General features: G+C 36.2%; 1 protein-coding gene across 1 annotated transcript; it reads right to left on the bottom strand.

Annotated features, from left to right (window-relative positions):
• Positions 1-473: 473 nt before the first annotated feature.
• On the bottom strand, positions 474-17,273 carry LOC129008759 (olfactory receptor 10D3-like). Its single transcript, XM_063671666.1, is given in 5 exon segments — positions 474-541; positions 2,371-2,516; positions 2,718-2,855; positions 16,337-16,895; positions 16,898-17,273. Coding segments are annotated over 5 exon segments (1,287 nt in total).
• Between the last annotated feature and the right edge of the window lie 4,185 nt (positions 17,274-21,458).

Raw genomic sequence — 21,458 nt, 5'->3', positions numbered from 1 at the left:
GTAGCTGGGAAATTCCTTTTATTCTGTTTTCTTTTGTTGAAAGTAAAACTCGTATCATGTTATTAATGCACAACTTCCTGGGTTAAAATTAATTTTGGGGACTTCCTGCCAAAGGAATTCAAGCCCCGTTCTATGGAAGGAAAAAAAAAAAAGTCAAATTCCCTTCTCTGCTAGCTCAGAAGAGGAATGATGAGGGTACCTGCTGAAGCCGATCTGTCGGCCACGTGCTTTAGCACCACGTGGTTCTTGTGCAGTCTGTAAACATAGGCAGGGTCCTGTGACCTTTGCCAGCTGTATTTCCATCAAGACTTTCTCTATTCTTACCTGAAATACCTTGTGAACCCAATGGCTGCTTACACCAGTTTGTAAAAATGGTAGCAACTGAGTGGTTATTTAACTGGCTCTCTAGAAAGACTATAGCACATGGTGGTGCCATCAGAAATCATAAGCGTCACTACTTGTTAGTGAAGAGTCTAGTTGTCGGTGCCCCAATAGTGCCATCTGCTGGCCAATGTTAGGTATTTCACCTTAATTCGGAGTTCTGTTTCAAAGACGGGATTTCAAAATCAAAGAGTACTACTGGAAATGGAAATACCATTGCCCTACCAAAATCAGAAATTAGAAGACCTCTAGACCCTTTTTTTCCCCTAAATCCATGAACATCTTCCTCTAAATGAAAATTCCTATAATGGTACACAATTTGTAGATGTAAAAGAATCCTCTAAAATGATCTAGTTCAACCTCTTCATTTTATACATGTTAGAACTAAAGCCATACAGACAAAATAATTTATTCAGGACCACACAGGCTATTATTAGTGGAACCACTGTTAGAACCCCAGTATTTTGCTGATTCACACATAAGTGCTTTTTAACATACTATAAGCAGGAAAGATATTTCTAGTCTTTCCCACTTCCTCATCTGAGGCTACTATGAAAGAACACTATTACAGTACTTTCCTACGCCTCCACCATGAGAACAGTCACATACACACACACACACTCATAGTCACAAAAGGGTATTCTACTTATAATCAGAAATCCTCTTGAAACAAGAATATTCTAAAATGTGAAAACCTACAAAAATAAAATTATTAAAAATAATTATAGTCTTTTTTTAACTTTATTCTGACGAGAGCATTCTAAAACCTTCAGCAAACAGATATGTTAACAAGTAAACCGTTTTAAAAATGGAACTAGGCCAGGTGTGGGTGGCTCACACCTGTAATCCAAGCATGTTGGGAGGCCAAGGCAGGAGGATCACTCGAGCCCAGGAGTTTGAGACCAGCCTGGGCAACATGGTAAAACCTTGTCTCTACAGAAAATAGAAAACTTAGCTGGGCATGGTGTCACATGCCTGTAGTTTCAGCTACTCGAAGGCTGAGGTGAGAAGATCGATTGAGCCCAGAAGGTTGAGGCTGCAGTGAGCTAGGATTGTATCTCTGCATTCTAGCCCGAGAGAGAGAGCAAGTCTCTCAAAAAAGTAACTAAACTTTATTTTTGTATAATTAAACAAATTTGGTTAGGGCTCCATTTTATTCCATAACATGAAGTAGTGTGTGTGAATATGATAGCTGTGACACAAACTAGGCTGGCGATCTAAGATTTCTGCTCTACAGAAGGTAGCTAAATAGACATGAAGGACCAAGCAGAGTGGGTTCACCACTGGGAGAAAATGTGAACTGGCTAACATTTAATGACCTTTTCACTATAAGTTTCATAATTCAATTTTTCTGCACAGTACTGATATGGGAGGGGGGCAAGGAAGGGCTGGGAGGAGAACGGCGGGTCCCTTGGGAGGGCTCCACCCCTGGACCTGTGCCCATGGAACTAGGTGAGAACAGGCACTCCTGTCTTCAGGTCCAAATGTTGCATTTCCCAAGACCACCCTGGCCCACCATGTCCTCATCCTGTGCCTATAAAAACCCTGAGACCCTAGTGGGCACAGACACAGCAGCTGGACATTGTGAGAAACATCAGCAGAAGAACACACAAGCGGCAAGACATCAAGAGGAACACTTGGTACAATACTTGGTAATATTTATTAAGTACTTATTGTTTGCCAGGCATTGTTCTAAGTTCTGTACACACTTACATACTTAATACACTAAATATATTATCTCATTTAGGCCTCAAAACAACCCTACAAGAAGTAGACATCACTGTCATCTTCGTTTCTCAGATTTCCGTGCTCAACAAATGTTTGTTAAATGAATAAATCCTAATTTTCTCCTTGTAAAGGGAGAAAAAAACAGTTATAAATTGTATCTTTGTTGTTTTCCATTGACAAAATTATTATCCAATAAAAGTTTCCATCTTGAAAAAAAAAAAAAAAAAAAAGAGGAACACTTAGGTTGAAGAGCACACGGACCGGCACCGGCAGACGCCGGCAGGCCATTGACCAGTGGAACGAAGCGGAGTTTAGCTGGAGCAGTCAGAGAGTCACGCCGCTGAGCTGACTCCACGGGAAAACCACCTTCCCGCTCCCCTTCTGGCTCCCCATCCATCTGCTGAGAGCTATTTCCACCATTCAATAAAACTAGGCACTCATTCTCCAAGCCCACATGTGATCTGATTCTTCTGGTACACCAAAGCAAGAACCCCTGGATACAGAAAGCCCTCTGTCCTTGCGATAAGGCAGAGGGTCTAATTGAGCTGGTTAACACAAGCTGCCAACGGACGGCTAAACTGAAAGAGCGCACTGTAACACACGCCCACTGGGGCTTCAGCTGTAAACATCCACACTTAGACGCTGCCATGAGGTCGGAGCCCCACAAGCTGCCCGACTGCACTGCTCCCCCTAGAGGTTTGAGCAGCGGGGCACAGAAGAAGCGAGCCACGCCCCCGTCGCACGCCCTGTGAGGGGGCTAAGGGAACTTTTCCCACTTCAACACATAATCTACTTCGGATATAATTTAAATCAGTTCATTAAATGGGGAAGCAGGAGCTGAACAAAGAGTGCCATATAGGAAGTTCCAACAGATAGAATGAAATTGTTCCATAATGTTTTTATCCCCTGAAATAGTTTATATCATTTCTGTAAGATTTTTTTCACTACATTCATCCATTTCTCCTTTCCTCTTATTCAAAACCACCGTGTTATACCATCCTGTCTCACTGTGGAAATATTCCTTTTCTATGGCTTAATAAAATTGATTTAGCACTCAACTTTCCATTCCTTCTGCCCACATTTCATTTCATAATTTTTCCTTATATTTAGGTAAGATTGGAAAGAATGAGTCAGAAAGTTAGACACCTAGAATGGGTTGCTTACACCTCCTCCCTTTAAGTCCTTTATCTTTGCCGTTATTGTATGCTAACCACTCACCTCTTTGTCCTATATACTAGAGATCCATAGCTCATTTCCTATGCCGTGATTCCTGGTCCCCATGTTATTTCTCTTCTTGCAAATCATCAGCTGATTCCCTTCTTCTCTGCTCCCAAATCAAATTAGATAGTCTGGCATGTAGCTAGTTCTTTTAGCAGGTAGCCCCACCACCAGTCAGGATATCTGAGCTAGGGTCAAGGAATAGGGAAGAGCTACTCAACACAGCCTCAGATGATAATGATGACACAGACCTAAATGTGTATGTGGGAACCAATGAGTTCAAGACCTGGAAATACAACCCTAGAATTGGGTGAAGGTAGCTAGACAGGGTTTTCTTTTCTCCCACAATTGCACATAAGATCTAAGACCTTACTTAGTCTGTTAAAGGAATGAATTGTGTGAATATATGTGTCGTGTAATTTGGATCATTAAGCAATTCAATTTATTAAGTATAACATTGATGCTGATTATTGGACCTAAAAGACATAAAATGAAAAAAACAAAACAAAATTGGTTATATACAGACACAATGCATTTCACGTAATTAAAAAATGTATTTGGCAACGTAGATGCCTGAAATACAGAGCTAATAATGTAGATTTCTGTCCACAGGAGTTCACAGTACAGTGTTTATGGGAATTTGAGCTGGGGAGGGTTACATGAACAAATTCCAAATCACTATTTTAAGCTTAATAATAATTATGTTCTAACGAAACTAGTGATAGGAAACAAGAAGAAACCAGTGCAGTTAGGTTGGATTAAGGAGAATGTCCCAGAATAGAGGATAACAGAACTGTGCTGGTAAGAATGGAATGATACAAAGTTGTCTTTTTCTGAGAGCCTATCACAGACCTGATAGTAAGATACTTTGTGCAAATTATCTCATTTAATTCTTAAAACAATCAGAAGTCTATGAATTATTATAAATAATACAACTGAGACTCTGAGAATGATGAGGTCAGAACAGCCACAGACTCTCGTCTCCAAAAATCATATGATTGTCCCACCATTATCTCTCAATGAGAGGCTAGAAGAGGAAGTGAAGGATGCTTATGCAAAGATATAGAAACACAAATCATAAAATAGTTCTTTTAGCATTTTAGCGTTATCAAATGGCTGAAGTTTGACTGTGTATGAAAGGAGTGATCATGCACAAGAACAGATGAAGACAGGAGGCTGGTCTTTTGAGGGCTTTGAACATGTTGTCTTAGGTCAGAGTTTCCTTTGTAATAAGTGCGTGAATAGCCAGCATGGAGCATGCTCTAGGAAAACATTAGGCTGAGGACATGGAAGTGATGGGACTAGGCACCCATAAACCTATGCTTAATACACAGAAAGTCGAACCAAGGGTGTTACATATTCAAAGCCAAATAGAGAAGAAGACAAAGTCAGGAGAAAACAGTGAAAAAAATGGATGCAATTTTAATGAGGTAGAAGAGAAAGTCTAGTGAGATAATGAAATGACAGACCTAGAAGTAAACGTTATATTGAGAGTGAGATATTCATGTTTGAATGTTCAGAAGTGGGCAGGTAAGGATGAAGGCAGGATCCAAGAGATGGTCCTGGCTGGTGAACCTGAAATCAAATGAAGTTGAACCACATGCATGAATGCTTTGAGGCTCGGGTGATAAATGGCTCATTGCTGAAGACTTTAAGCTCACCGAAGGTTGTAGTAGGCTTGGGTTGCAGGAAAAATGTACCCTTTCTACCAAATATTTCAGTGAATATTCATGCATGATTGTAAGAATAGATGATTTAAAGGGACTAGGCTAAGAGCTGCTGGGACTTCATCAGGAGAGAAGGTTTGGAAGACTAGAAGTAATGAACTGAAGAAGCTCAAACCTGGCTCTCTATGGGTGGGTTTTGGAAAATAGATTTACTTTTTCTATTAAGTTAATTTCAATATTTTTAAAATGGTAAACTTTACAAAAACATTTGCATTTCTGGGTTATTTGAAAAGTCGGAGACATTATCAACAATTAACTTGACAACCAATAGGTAATAACATACCTAGTTTTTTGAACATACAGAATTTTAAGATGAAAAAAATACAAATTCTGTTTAAAGAAAAAATCAGTTAAGACAGAAAGTGGAAGTAACATTCAAAAAAGGTAAGGTTGTATGAGTCTTTATTTACAACAAAATACAGGGAGAGTTACATTAGTCGGTATAGAATAGACTATGCCGTGATAACAAGTAAACCCAAAGCTGTGGTGGATAAACACAACAAAGATTTATTTCTCAGTCATGAAGTTTTAGATGGAATGGGAGACTCCCTTGGTAGCTTCCAGAGTCCCCATGTCAGGGGAAGAGAGGACAGGAAGGTCACTTGGGTTGATTTTGTGAGCCGTCCTCCAGAGTGATTTGCATCACTTCACCTTATATCCATATCCCTTTGGCTAGAACCCAGTAGCGTGTTCCCAAAGCAACTATTAAGGAGTCAAAAATGCTCTATTTGTTTTCAGGGAAATAAAATAAGACATAATTTGGTTTATGTATAGCATTGCCTTTGTCCAAGAGTTTTTACAGAAGACAATAGGAAGAGCTGGGAAATGGGTCATTAGAGCATGGGAGCCTCACGGAAACAGCACACAGCAGTTTGAGTATGTGAGCATGGACGGTGCAGAACTTAGGGATGGAGTTAGGGGAGGACTTGCATTCATGGTGATGATTGAGAATAACCAGGATAAGATCCACGGTAAAATTAAATAAAATTAAGGCTTTATGCAGATGCAAACAGGTGATATTGGAGTCTTGGTGAGACTGGGAGAAAACAGCATGATCTGTGAAGAACTGAGATTAATAGAAGCTAAAAACACCTGCAGTATCTGATCTAGGTGATTCTGAGAGTAGAAACTTTCTATTTCATGCATAAATACTATGAGGTTTTGAATACTATTGGCTTCAGAATACTTTTGTTTTTATATTCAGCAACTGTTTTTGCTTATGATTATAAAACAGGAAGAAAATAAGAAGAAACTTGCTATACTACTGCTGAAGAGTGACAAGTGGTGGAGGATGACACAGATAAACCTATATTTTAAATTTGTAATATCTAGCTCTTCACAGACCCAAGGTAATTTAATGTAACTAAAGTATGAAAGCCACTGATCTATATAAAATGGACTTTTTTATTAGGAATGTATTAATCACAAGAACAAACCAAGAAAAAAAATTAAAATCTGAATAGATTAAGGTTCATGAAACAATTAAAAACCATTTTCCAAGAATTAGGTATAAAAATTATATTAGAATCAAATGACTTTGTACTCTATTTCAAGAAATAGCTGATCCTCCTGTGTTTTTCTTTCTAGAGCCTAGAATGTTTATCCAATTCATTTTATAAGAGTAATAAATCTGAAACTAAAATTAATTCCAAAAACATGCCATTAAATCCATAATTAAAATAGATGTGAACTCTGAATAAATTTCAAGCAAATGAAACATAAGAAATACTAAATGCCCCATCCCAATGACTATTCAGTTTGTTCTAGCAATCCACAGATAATTTAACATTGGTAATGCATTAAATATTGAATAATAAAGTTGAGCATAGCAGCTCATGCCTATAATCCCAGCACTTTGGGAAGGTGAGGTGGGAGGATCACTTGAGGCCAGGAGTTCAAGGTTACTGTGAGCTATGATCATGCTACTGCACTCCAGGCTTAACGACAGAGCAAGATCTTGTCTTTAAAATATAAAAAATAAAAAATAAAAAAAAGTTTAGTTTTATGAGAGAAGCAGAAATTAAATTTCCACTTGTAATCCAGTAAGTATCAGGTATATTAAAGAGTTTATTAAAACAAAAAAAAACTAGAACTCATTATTAAATATTTATCAGAGACGAGTTATAAGAATTTCTAAGTTTAAAAACAATAGAAAAGAAGAAGAAAGATTAGTGCTCAGTAACATAAAAAAAGACTTCTGTGCCTAAAATATTATAAAGGAAAACAAAAGACAAATGAAAAGGTGAATGAAAATGTAATGCATATGAGAAATTAATATTCTAAATTTATGAAGAATACAAAATAATGTAAAATTTCTCAGGGTCTCATTAAACATTTACAAAGGTCAATAACTGATTTTATACAAAGGAGGATATTCAAATAAATATATAAAACATATATTACCTCATTTGAAATAAAAATAATCATTTCAACAAGTTATTAATTTAATAACCTTTATGATAGTATTTTGCATAGTAAAGGGGGAAATATATTTTTAGGAGTTGCTATAGCATTTCTCTAAAGTATTGTGGCAGTGTGTATAAAACGAACAAAAAACCAATATTCTTTGACCCAGCAATACCACAGTTAAAAATATAATAGAGATGTGGTAAAATCTTTAAGCACAAATATGTTCACTGTGGAGTTACGGTTAATGGTGAAAAACTAAAATCAAATTATAAGCTTAGTAATATAGGAATAATTATGATTACCATATTAATTGATAAAATAGAATATTATGCAGCTTTTTAAAATGTCCTTATTAATATTTTATAGTGATAATGCATTTCTAGCTTAACAGCTTGAAGAGCTCTGTGCAACTACTTTCTAGCAAAGCTGGTGAAAAGAACCATTTAAAGTCTCTAAAAATAGCTCTAAGGATATATAGGAAAAAAAGAAACATTTATTTGAGAAAATCAATTATAATTTGGTAATAACAGACAGAGTTTCTGGTATTTGAACTGAGATCTGCATCCTACCATCCCTGTCCAGCCCAGTGACATAGAAACTCTGCTCCAGACTGGAGCAGCCAAGAACACAAGGTTTTCTTTTTTCTCAGCTTCCAGTCAGAGGGCTATCTTCCCAGAAAGTGCAGGATGTCAGCACGTCTCATTCTTTCCCTAGGTACTTGTTGCTGGAGCTAAGTTTCAAGTTAGTATGGCTAAAGGTGAGGGGCTTCCTTCTTCTTGCCAGTCCTTACCTGTGGGATGGAAGATCAACCTTGGTTGTGACACTGCCGAAAATACAGCAGTCTCAACTGACTTGCCCCAACCCATAAGGTCATGGTTCCACACTAGGAAGAGTAAGCTAAGAAGAGCTGAGGCTACTACCCATTTGTCACCCTCCACTGAGTACTTAATTTCTACAGTGGGGGTGTCACTTAAAGACAAGCAGCCATGGTGCCCACTTCCAGCTTCAGAGCCCTGCCTCAGAGATTATGCCTAGGGGAAAAAGCAGAAAATGTAGGAAAGAAACAGCTGGAAGGAGCAAGCATAGATCAGGACAAATCTCAAACACTGATTGACCCTCTGAACTATTTCTATAAAAGACCCCAAATATGATTGGGTTAGTCTACAGAACAATTTAGGCCCCAGGGCATTATTGAAAACAACACAACAATTTGTCAGCAATTAGTGGAGCTGAATGGCTAGGTGTGGCCAGAGAGAGACAATTAAAGTGAACCCTGCCCAAAACACTGTTATCTGAGTATAGTGAGACTTGACACCACAGAAGACACAATAGACTTCACTAAAATTTTCTGACCAGTCGCTGAACAAACAAGCAAATAATAATAATATGCCCTGGAGGGAGATGAAAACCAGCACCCCGATGCTAAAATATATTCTCTAAAATGCCTAGCTTTTAACAAAAAATTACAAGACATACAAAGAATCGTGAAAGCATGGCCCATACATCAAGAAAAAAAGCAGGTTAGAAAACAACGACAACAGCTTGTGAGAGCAACCACGTATCAGATTTTAGCAAAAAACAAAGACTTTAAAATGTCCATTTTAATTGTGTTCAAAGAACTAAAAGAATTCATGACTAAGGAAGCAAAAGAAGGTACGATGACAATGGTGCATCAAATAAAGAATATCAATAAAGGAAATAGAACAAATAAAAATTCTGGAGTTCAAAATCCAATAACTTAAATAAAAAATATTAAAGAGACTCAAAAGTAGATTTTAACTGATCAAAGAAAGAATTAGCAAATGTAAAGATAAAGATAAATCAATATAGAGCATGAAGCCAAAAAACAGAGAGAAAAATAATAAAGAGAAATGAACAAAGATTCAGACAAATGTAAAACACCATTAAGCACACTAATATATGCTTAATGGGAATACCACAAGAAGCAGAGAGAATGAAAGAGAGAGAGAGAGAGCATTAAAAATGTCAGTAGAAATAATGACTAAAAGCATCCCAAATATATAAAATGAAAAAAAACTATCTGCATATCCAGGAAGCTCAATGAACACTAAGTACAATAAGCATGAAGAAATCCAGATAAATCATAGTAGAAATATTAAAATCCAAGCACAGGAAAAAAAAAGGTGAAAAGCATCAAGAGAAAAAAGACTCATCACTTACAAAGGAACCCCAATAAAATTAGTTTCTCATAAGAAACAACAGAAGCTGAAAGGAGGGGGAATCATCATTTCAGTGTTCAAAGAAAAAACTAAAAGTCCACCAAAAGCCTACGTACAACAAAGCTATCTTCAAAAGCGAAGCTAAAAATATTCTCAGATAAACAAAAATTAAGAGACTTTGTTTCTAGCAGATCCACCCTACAAGAAATAATGAATTTATTCAGACTGAAAACAAATGACCCCAGAATGCAATCTGAATTCCCACGGAAAAAAAAAAACTGGTAAACGTAATTATGTAATTATAAAAGATAGTATACATGCATATTTTCTCCCTTCCTTTAACTGGTTTAAAAGCAGTTGTATAAAACAATGTGTATGTAATTTAGGGCATATAACATATATAAATGTAATATATTTGCCAATAATAGTAGAAAAGAGGTGGGTGGAAGCAGAGCTGTATTGGGCTAAGATAATTACTCTAGACGGTAATTTGAATCCACAGAAAGAAAGAAAGAAAGAAAACCAGAAATAGTAAGTAAGAAGTTTATTATAACAAAAACTATGAATATATACTTGCTTTCCTTTCTTCTCTCAACTTTCTTTAAAAGACATGAAATTGGTGGGGTGAGAGAGCATCACGAAGAATAGTTAATGGTGGGCTTAATACCTGGGTGATGAATTGATCTGTGCAGCAAACCATCATGGCACACATTTACCTACATAACAAACTTGCATATCCTGCACATGTACCCCAGAACGTAAAATAAAAGTTGAAGAAAAAAAAACTCTCCTCCACAAAAGTCAGCCATGATACAGGCATTATACTATAAAAAAGATATGAAATTATATAAAATAACAATTACAGCAACGCATTGTTGAATTATAATATCCATGTATGTAATATGTATAACAGTAATAGCACAAAAGAGGAAAAAGAATAGCATTAGATAGAAGTGATGTTTTTGTATTGCTCTGGAATTAACTTATTATAAATCTGAAGCTCATTGTGATAAGTTATGATGTAAGATGGGAGGCCCTTGAGATAATGACTCAAAAAATACCATAAAAATCATTAAAGAAATTAAAATGCTACATTTGAAGTTAATGTAAAGAAAAAAGTAAAGGAGAAATAGAGGAACAAAAAGATATAAAATGAGGCATATAGAAAACAAAAAGTAAAGTGGTAGGTATAAATCCAACTATATTAATATTAACATTAAATGTAAGTGAATTGACCAATCAAGAGTCAGAGATTGTCAGACTGGACAAAAAATCATGATTTAACTACATATTGCTTACAGGAGACACACTTTGGACTCAAAGATACAAACATAATCAAAGTAAAAGCATAGAAAAATATATAATGTAAACAGTAACCACAGGAAAGCTAAAGTGGCTATATTAATAGACAAAATAGACTTTAAAACAAAAAAATTACTAGAGCTAAACACAGATACTTTTTAATGATTAAAAAGGTGCCTCTATCAAGAAGATACAAAATTATAATCATATTCACCAAATAACAGAACTACCAAAATACATGAAGCAAAAATTGACAGAAATGAAGGTGTAAAAAAGACAATTCAGGCCAGGTGTGGTGGCTCATGCCTGTAAATCCTAGTGCTTTGGGAGGCTGAGGCAGGCAGATCACAAGGTCAGGAGTTTGAGACCAGCCTGGCTAACATGGCGAAACTCCATCTCTACTAAAAATACAAAAATTAGCCAGATGTGGTGGCAGGCGCCTGTAATCCCAGCTACTCTGGAGGCTGAGGCAGGAGAATCGTTTGAACCCAGGAGGCGGTGGTTAGAGTGAGCCAAGATTGCATCATTGCACTCCAGCCTGGGCAACAGAGCAAGACTCTGTCTTGAAAAAAAAAAAAGGCAATTCAATAATAGTCTATTTTTAATAATGAATAAAATGACAATACAGAAGATCAACAAGGAAATAAAAGACTTGAACAACATTATAAGTCAACTAGACATTAAAAAATCTATAAAACTCAACCCAACAACATAGAATACAGAGCCTTCTCAAATTTACATGGAACCCTTTCAGGGATAGACCATATGCAAGTCCATAAAACAAATCTTAATAAGTTTAAAAGGATTGTGATCATACAAACTATGTTCCTCAAACAGAATGAAATAAAATTAGGAACTGATAGTAAAAGGAAACTTGGAAAATTAATAAATATGTGAAAATCAAACAATAAGAAGTTAAATTAGAAAAAAAGACACAACAGACAAGACTTATGTGATGCTGCTAATGTGGTACTTTGAGGGAAGTTTGTATTTTGAATGCCTATCGTATGAAGAAAGATTTGAAATCAATAACTTAATTTTCCAGCTCAAATAAATGAAAAAGGAGCAAACTATATTTACAGCAAGCTAAATGAAGAAACTAATAAAGGTTAGAGCAGAAATTAATAAAAGAGAATTTTTAAAAATAGAGAAAATCAATATAACTAAAAGTTGATTAAAAGGATCAACAAAACTGACAAGACTTTAGCTAGGTTGACCAATTTAAAAAGAAGAATCAAGTTATTAGAATCAGAAATGGAAAAGGAGGCATTACTACCAACCTTACAGACATAAAAAAGACTCTAAAGGAATAGTATGAGTAACTGTATCAACAGACTAGATAACTTAGACAAAATGGAAAAATTCTTAAAAAGACACAAGCTACCCAAACTGACTCATGAAAAAAGAGACAATCTGAATAGAGCTACAAAAAGTAAAGATATTAAATCAATAATCAAAAATATACCAACAAATAAAAACTCAGGACCACATGGCTTCACTACTAAATCCTATAAACTATTTCAGAAAGAATTTATATCAGTTCTTTACAAACTCTTCCAAAAACACAGAAGAGGGAAAAACTTTTCTCAACTCATTTTTCAAAACCAGGATATCTCTGATACCAAAAATATCAAATCAAAGGAAAAAAAAAAGAAGTCAATATCTCTTATGAATATGAATACAACAATCCCCAACAAAAATCTTCCCACACTAAATCCATCAATATATACAAAGAATTATATACCATGACTAAGTGAAGATCTATCCCAGGTATGCAAGTTTGGATTGACATTCAAAAATCAACTAATGTAATACACTATATCAAACAACAACATCAAAAACCCCCACCAAACCACATGATAATTTCAATAGACAGAAAAATCATTTGACAAAATCAATACCCTTTCATGATGAAAAAACATTCAACAAACTAGGAGTAAAAGGAAACTTCTTCAACATGATCAATGGCATCTATGAAAAATTTACACAGCAAACATCGTATGTAATGGTGAAAGACTAGATTCTTTGCCTCTAAGTGAAGAACAAGACAAAGATACTTGCTTTTAGCACTTCTGTTCAACATTGTGCTAGAATTTTAAGCCAAAGCATTTAGGCAAGAAAGAGAATTTTAAAAACCTAAAGATATCCCTAGAGAAAAGAAAACGAAAACATAAAATTATCTCTGTTTGCAGATGACATAACTGTGCATACAGAAAATCCTAAAGAATCCACAAAAAAATATTAGAACTAATAAAGGACTTCAGCAAAACAAGATACAAGATCTATATACAAAAATCAATTAATTTAATTTCTATATACTGGCTATTAAAAATCTTAAACGGAAATTAAGAACGCAATTCCATTTACAGTAGCACCAAAGGAATAAATACCTAGGAATACATTTAAACAAGGAAGTCAAATACCTGCACCTTGAAAACTGTTAAACTAAAAAGAATTAAAGAAGATCTGGATGAATGGAAAAAGATCCCACACTCATGGGTTAGAAGAATAAATATTGTTGAAATAACAATTCTCCCCAAATTAATCTACAGACTCAACGCAATCCTTATCAGAATCCAGCTATCTTTTCTGTAGTTGATAAGCTGATTCTAAAGTTCATATGGAATTCCAAAAACCTGTCAAAACAATTCTGAAAGCAGTAGAAAGTAGGAGTAATTACACTTTCCAATTTCAAAACTTACTAAAAACCATGGTAATCAAGACTGTGACACTAGCATAAGTACAGACATATATGTCAATGGAAAAGAACTGAGAGTGTAGAACAAAATCAAGCCATGTATCTATGGCAAACTGATTTTCAACAGCGGAGCTAAGACCATTCAATAGGAAAGAAAAGTCTTTCAGCAAATGGTCCTGGTACAACTAGATATTCACAGGTAAGAGAATGAATTTGAACCCTTAACTCACACCATTTATAAAAACTAACTGAAAATGAATCATAAACCTAAATGTAAGAACTAAACTATAAAACTCTTAAAAGAAAACATGGTATCATGAATTCAGATTTGGCAGTGATTTCTTAGATATGACACCAAAAGCACAAATAACAAAAGAAACAGATAAACTGGATACCACTGAAATTTAAAGCTTTTATGCATGAAGAGTACTATCAAGAAGTTAAAAAGACCACTCACAGCATGAGAAGAAAGATTTGCAAATTATATATTTGATAAGAGTCTGGCATCTGAGAATATATAAAGAATTATTACAATTCAACAACAAAAAGGCAAACAAACCAATTAGACAATTGACAACTTGAATAGACATTTTATTTTCTGAAAAGGACATACAAATGGCCAACAAACATGTGAAATGATGCTCAATTTCATTCATCATTGGAAAAATTCAGACCAAAACCACAATGACATACTGTATCATAGCCACTAGAATGGCTATATAAAATTTTTAAAAAGTGTTGGCCAAGATGTAGTAAAAACGGAACACTTCTACTTCGCTAGAATGTAACATGGTGCAGCCTCTGTGGAAAATAGTTTGGTGATTCCTCAAAAGAGCAAACATAGAATTACCCTAAGATCCAGCAATTTCACTACTAGGTATATATGTAAAATAACTAAAAACAAGTCTTCAAATAAAACATACACACAAGTGTTAATAGCAGTACTATTCAAAATACCCAAAGGTAGAAATAACTCAGATGCTAATCAACTGATGAATGGATAAACAAATTGTGGTGTACCCATACAGTGAAATATTGTTTAACATAAAAAATGCTAGAACATAGATTAATCTTGAAAATATTATACTCATTTAAATAAGCCAGTCACAAAAGACTGGCTTTGAAGGTTCATATTATATGATTCAACTTTTATGTAATGTCCAGAAAAAGCAAGTCTATAGATACAGAAAGTAGATTAGTGTTTGCTTACTAAGGGTGGTGGAGGAATAGGGAGGTAATAGTTAAAGGGTATAGGACATTTTTTGTGGTGATGAACATGTTCTAAGATTGACTGTGGTAAAGGTTGTACATATGTAAACATATGAAAAACCATTGTACACTTTAAATTCACAAATTATTTGGTGTGTGATAATATCTCAAAAAAGCTGTTTAAAAAATTATGGCAATTGAAAATTCTTGATCCACAATTAAACCAAGAAATTATGTATATGAGCTAATCACAACTATATAAATCTCTCTAAATTATATACATATATAGATACATAAGTATAGATATAGATGTAGATGACATAGATAGAAATGAAAAAAATTTAAACAAGAAGTCAGAAACCTTAGTTCCAATTTAGTCACTAATGAGACAGGTAGAAAAAATGACAAAATGTTAACAGTGGTTCTCTTCTGGTGGTAGGATCAGTGAGTAATTTCTACCCATTTTATTTTTTTGCAGTGTCCTAGTTTTCTTTGAAGCTATTTACAGGAGAAAACAATGACTATTATTTTTGAAGGCCCATACATTCTGAAATTCAAATTTAGTTCCCGACTGAATGAAAGCAAACCTGCAATCTCTTACAGAATTGAAATTGTTGTTATAAAGAAAGAATATGTTTACCTGAGAGATAGCCTATACTAATACATCTTTTTGGATATATGGGTACTAATTGACTTCTAAAGAGAATTTATTTTCTTTTTTCTTCTCTTTTTAAGACAGTGTATCTTGTTTTGTCGCCCAGGCTGGAGTGCAGTGCTGCGATCTCGGCTCACTGCAACCTCCACCTCCCGGGTTCAGGCGATTCTACTGCCTCAGCATCCTGAGTAGCTGGGAATACAGGTGCCCGCCACCAAGCCTGGCTAATTTTGTATTATTAGTAGAGATGGGGTTTCACCATGTTGACCAGGCTGGTCTTGAACTCCTGAGCGCAAGTGATTTGCCTGCCTCAGCCTCCCAAAGTGCTGGGATTACAGGCGTAGGCCACCATACCCAGCCAGATAATTTCTTGGTATCAGACGCAGACATATGTCATCCATCAAAATATAGACTCAAAAAAAGTTATAGAAATCAATGGAGCAAATTTAATGAACTAGATTTGCTGGCAAATTGAAGAATATTCTGTGTAAACTGAAAAGAAGCTCCTGAGAGAAGTATTTATGTTACCATTTAGACACTACAGAAGCAGCATTAGCACATGGTTAAGACGCTTTGGGTCACATTTTCGCCCAGCAAGTTTTTAACTCCATGACACTGCAGAAAGATCTCAGCCTCTCAGTGCCTTAATTTTTTCGTCATAAATCAAGATAATAATATTATCTACTTCATATGATTATTATAATCATTACATGTATCAGTATTTGTAAATAGTGCCTGGTACTTAGTAATCAAGCAAAATATAGGAGCTAATTGCCCCCAGATAAATTCAAGACAAAGCTGTAAAGACAGACCATGATATAAAGCTTACCTTCCACAATTATGTACTCCTTGAATGAGCACCTTTCTCAGTGCCAGCTTTACACCTTTGTTTCTCAAAGTATATATCAAAGGATTCAGGGAAGGAGTAACAATATTATTCAACACCGGAACCACAGAGTCCAACCAAGGGCTGGAGGCAGGTCGGAGATAAATGAGGACTATTGGTCCATAGAAGAGCAGGATGGCCGTCAGATGGGCACTGCAGGTTGAGAAGGCTCTGCGCCTACCTTCTGAGGAATTGATTTTCAATATAGAGATAACAATGCAAGCGTAAGAGGTGAGGATGAGAAGAAAACACATGAGCACAACAACACCTACGTTGATGAAGCTCACTGTCTGTGCTAGAGAGGTGTCTGCGCAGGCCAGGGGCAGCACCACCGGAATATCACAGAAAAAATTGTCCACTTCATTGGGGCCACAGTAGGGTAACTTAAAGATGAGGAGTGTGAGGACAGATGCATGCAGACAGCTCCCCGTCCAGGTGCCTAGCGTCGGGGGGGCACACACCCTGCGGTTCATGATGATTGTGTATCGCAAAGGGTGGCAGCTGCTGCAAAGCGCTCATAGGCCATCACAGTGTACAGAAAAAAACACTCGGTGCAACCCAGGAAATGGTGAAAGAAGAGCTGGGAGGCACAACCCTGGAAAGAGATGGTGCGGCTTTGTCTCACTAAGTAGAGCATCATTTTGGGGGAACTCACTGAAGGGAAAAATAGGTCAAACACAGACAGGTTTCCCAGGAAGAAATACATGGGGGTGTGGAGGTTGGAGGAAGTGAGGACAGCCAGAAGAATGAGTAGGTTCCCCAGCAAGGTGAAGAGGTAGAAGGCCAGAAATAAGACAAAAAGCACATTTTCCATCCCCTTTGTGTGAGGGATTCCCATCAGGAGGAACTCAGTTACTGGAGTATGATTCTTTATCTTCATGTCAAATTAGTCCTGGAACATCAAAGAATGACCTCACTGAGATGAGTTTTTCCTGCAATAAACTATCTTTATAGAGCCTATCGCAAACTGATAATAAGTATATAGAGTGGAGAACTTCTAAATAAGGGTCAGTTCAATCCTGTCACTAATCAATGAGTGACATTTGGGTAAGTTATTAATCTATTTTTCATCTGTGTCCTCATAAGTAAAATGAAGAGACAACACTAGAGTTGATACAGAAGAGAAGGTGTAGAATAAACTTTACAACTGGAAGTATCTGAGTTTACATACAAAACACGCTGCCCACTCTGACATCAGGTGACCTTGAAAAAAACTCTCTAAATCTTTTCTGAATATATATAAATAGTAAAATAATATATTATGGTTCTTGTATACATTAATGCATTGATGTCTGTAAAGTACCTATATAATTTTGGTTCCTACCCATCTTCGTTAAAAAATTTATTCATTAAATTATTTAATGTGTGCCTTATTCCACAGCATTTCTCTAAGCTGACTTGTAGCAGTTCTGAGATTACCCATTCATGTGACTGATCCGGGAGGCAGCTTTCTCAATCAGCAGCTAGAGTAACTGAAAACTGAGAATTGTCTAGTGGGCGTAAAACAGAAAGGAAGGCTGGGCGTGGCGGCTCACACCTGTAATCCCAGCAGCTTGGGAGGCCAAGGTGGCAGGATCACTTGAGCCCAGGGATTTGAGACTAGCCTAGGCAATACAGTGATGCCTTGTCTCTTCAAAAATTAAAAAAGAAAAGGAAAGAAAAGAAAAAAACTAGCTGAGTGTGGTGGTGTATGTCTGTAGTCCCGGCTACTTGGGAGGCTGAGGTGGGGAGACCATTTAAGCCGAAAAGGCAGAGATTGCAGTGAGCCAAAATCATGCCACTGCACTCCAGCCTGGGTGACAGAGTGAGACCCTGTCCAAAAAACAAATTAAATAAAAATAAAGAAATAAAAGAATAGAAAAGATGATATGTAGGTAGGAAAAAGCAATAGATAATTACTGATATTAAAAACAGCCATTTATTTTAATAGAGTTTAGTGTCCAATAGCAATTATATCTGTGACTTGACTGCAAATAATCATCATTTTTCCTAGAATTAGCTTTATAATTCCCCATTATCACTTTACATCTTACTCATTTCCTAAAAGTTTCTAAGGTTAAGCTTCATTAATCAGGTAATAGCTCAATAAAATACCATGGAGTCAACTAAGTCAGATTTACCCCAAAGTCAAACAGAGCCAATTCCCACGTGCTTCCCACCTTCCTCTAGTGCATAGAACTCATCAGAAGATGAGAGGGGAGCACTCCAGAGAAAAGGCCCTCACAGACTGAAGGGAAATGTGGCTGGCCTGGGCTGAAAACCAGGCCCTACGTCCCCCCAGCCCTGTTTCCTTTGCTTTTAGGTGCTGTGGATCATCTGTGGCTCTGGTTCTAGAAAAGCCGAATGTTCCTCTTTTTCAGACTCAGCCACCCAGGCCAGAAAATCTCAGTGCTCCTGGCCCCTGAATGAAGTAGCAGCGATCATGCCCTTAAGAGTGAATAAATGTCTTCAGTTTCTTTGGGACCCTCTTCCCTAGTGGGCACTAAGGAAGTGTGGAACCAAGGGAACAATTAGACTGGAGGTGTTCCTCTTTTCGCTTCTCTTTCTTCCCACTGCCTCTACCTCATTCATTCTTAGACTGAAATGCAATTATACCGTGGCATTTAGTTATATTCAGTTTAAAGCTCTTTAATTAACAATAATTCTTGGGCGATTTTTCCTCAAGGAGAGAGCCATCCGTGGTGTTCAGATGTTTGAGATTGCCCAGTGATCCTTTACCTGGAGAATCTGGGTTTGAAGAAAGAGCTGGAAATTAGGAAAGCAACCACTTAAACAGGCAACAATCCCATCTGATGTTAAAAACAAAACAAAACACAGCTGCACCTGTTTTTTTTTCTACAGTTTGCTTTATAATCCCCCATTATCACTTCCACAACTGATTGAATTCATATTTTATTCATTTTCTTTTTTTAATTTCCTCTTAAAAAAAAGAAAACAGGATACATGTGCAGAATGTGCAAGTTTGTTCCATAGGTATACGTGCCATGGTGGTTTGCTGCACCTACTGACCCGTCCTCTAAGTTCCCTCCCCTCACCCCCACCCCACAACAGGCCCTGGTGTGTGTTGTTCCCCTCTGTGTGCATGTGTTTTCAGTGTTCAACTCTCACTTATGAGTGAGAACATGCACATTTTCTCTTTATTTTCCTTTAAGACTGCTACTGACATTAATTTTAGCATACGTTAATTACTGCAACTTGGTTGGATGTATATTTTAAGAATTCAGTCTGCTGATTGCTGTGTGGAGAATGGATCAGAGTGGACAAGGGTAGATTAAGTACCTCTGTGAGCATGTTATTTTTACTGGCTGTCTAACAAACAAAAAGCAAATTGGTTTATTAAAAATGTTATGACTAAAATCCCTTTGAGAAAATATAGAAGGCACAGAAATTACAACTATACTGTTGTATAAGTAAGTTTATCAGCATTTTTATAATTATTGTGCTTCTTTATGCCAGAAAAAATACAGAAGAGACTCCCACCTCCATGTTTTAAAACAGTAATGACTGCTTACTGAGAATCTTCCTTTTTTAAAAACCAGACTCTGCCCAAGGCTCCTTTGTTTTATTCTTGCATTGGCCCCATTAGTTAAATTTTATTTTCTTTTAAAGACAAAAGTAGGGCTCAAATAGTTAAAACAGTTGCCAAAGTTGACTCCAAAAGTCAGTCATAGAGCTTGGATTTGGGTTTCAGTCTGACTGCACTTAACATTTATGCCCTATTCTAATAAAATAGAATAAATATTTTGAATACTAATTTAAAAAGTAAACACGCAGAGTCACTCATTCCTACCCATTTTCTTGTTCTTTAGTTTTGTGTTAAATCAGATCAACATAAAATCTTAAATTTTTGTAACTAGTGATAATTTCTATGTGTTTTAAAAGCTTTATTGAGAAATAATGTACATGTCATAAAGTTCACCCATTTTAAATGTACAATTCAGTAAATACATATTTGCAAAGAATATATATTTATGGAGTTTTCAGCTATCACCACAGCCTAATCGTAGAATTTTTCCCTCACACTAAAAAGACGCCTCACGATCATTATAATTATTCTCATTCCTATCCCCAACACTAGGCCACCACAAATCTACTTTCTTTCTTTATATATTTGCCATTTGGGAACATTTCTTTTAAGTGGAATTATAAAATATGTGTTCTTTTTGATCTGACATCTCTCAGTAAACATAATGTTTTTAAAAGGTATCTCTGTTTTTGCATGTACCTATATTTTGTTCCTTTATAACGACAAATAGTTTTTCATTGTATGGATATTTACATCTCTTGGACCATAGGCTAAGATTCTAAGTTTATTCCTAGTGCATATAAGCCCTTAAAAGATGATTGGTTTAAACATAGAAACGCTTTGAAGATATCAAGATCGTTATCATCATCTAGTCAAAAGTGAATTATTTTAGATTGTATCACATATTAAACAGTTCAGCATGTGAATTGTGGAAAAAATATATATGACTTTGATTATCGGTTTCAACTTGTCATTTCAATTTCTTTCTTCTGTATCACTATAAAAACCATCATAGAATTGGTGAAAATCAGCCCAGTACTGAGATAACTTATAGTTACTGAAGTGCCCCAATCTTCCTTTTTCAGCTGCCTTTATTATAAGTTGAGTATTTCATATTGCATGTAAGCAATTCCAGAATTACTTCTTCAAGTGGCTCATACATCTCATTACTGTATGACTCATTAAAACACACACACACACACACAGACACACACAGACACACACACAGACACACACACACACAGACACACACAGACACACACACACACAGAGACACACATACAGACAGACACAGACACACACACAGACAACAGACACACACACACACACAGACACACACAGACACACACAGACACACACACACAGACACAAACACACACAGACACACAGAAACACACAGACACACAAGACACAGACACACACACACACAGACACACACACACAGACACACACACAGACACAGACACACACACAGAGACACACACACACACACAGACACACACACACACAGAGACACACACAGACACACACAGACACAGA

Source organism: Pongo pygmaeus, chromosome 9 (genome assembly GCF_028885625.2).
Source record: "Pongo pygmaeus isolate AG05252 chromosome 9, NHGRI_mPonPyg2-v2.0_pri, whole genome shotgun sequence".
Lineage (NCBI taxonomy): Eukaryota > Metazoa > Chordata > Mammalia > Primates > Hominidae > Pongo > Pongo pygmaeus.
This window is presented reverse-complemented; position numbering and strand designations above follow the sequence as displayed.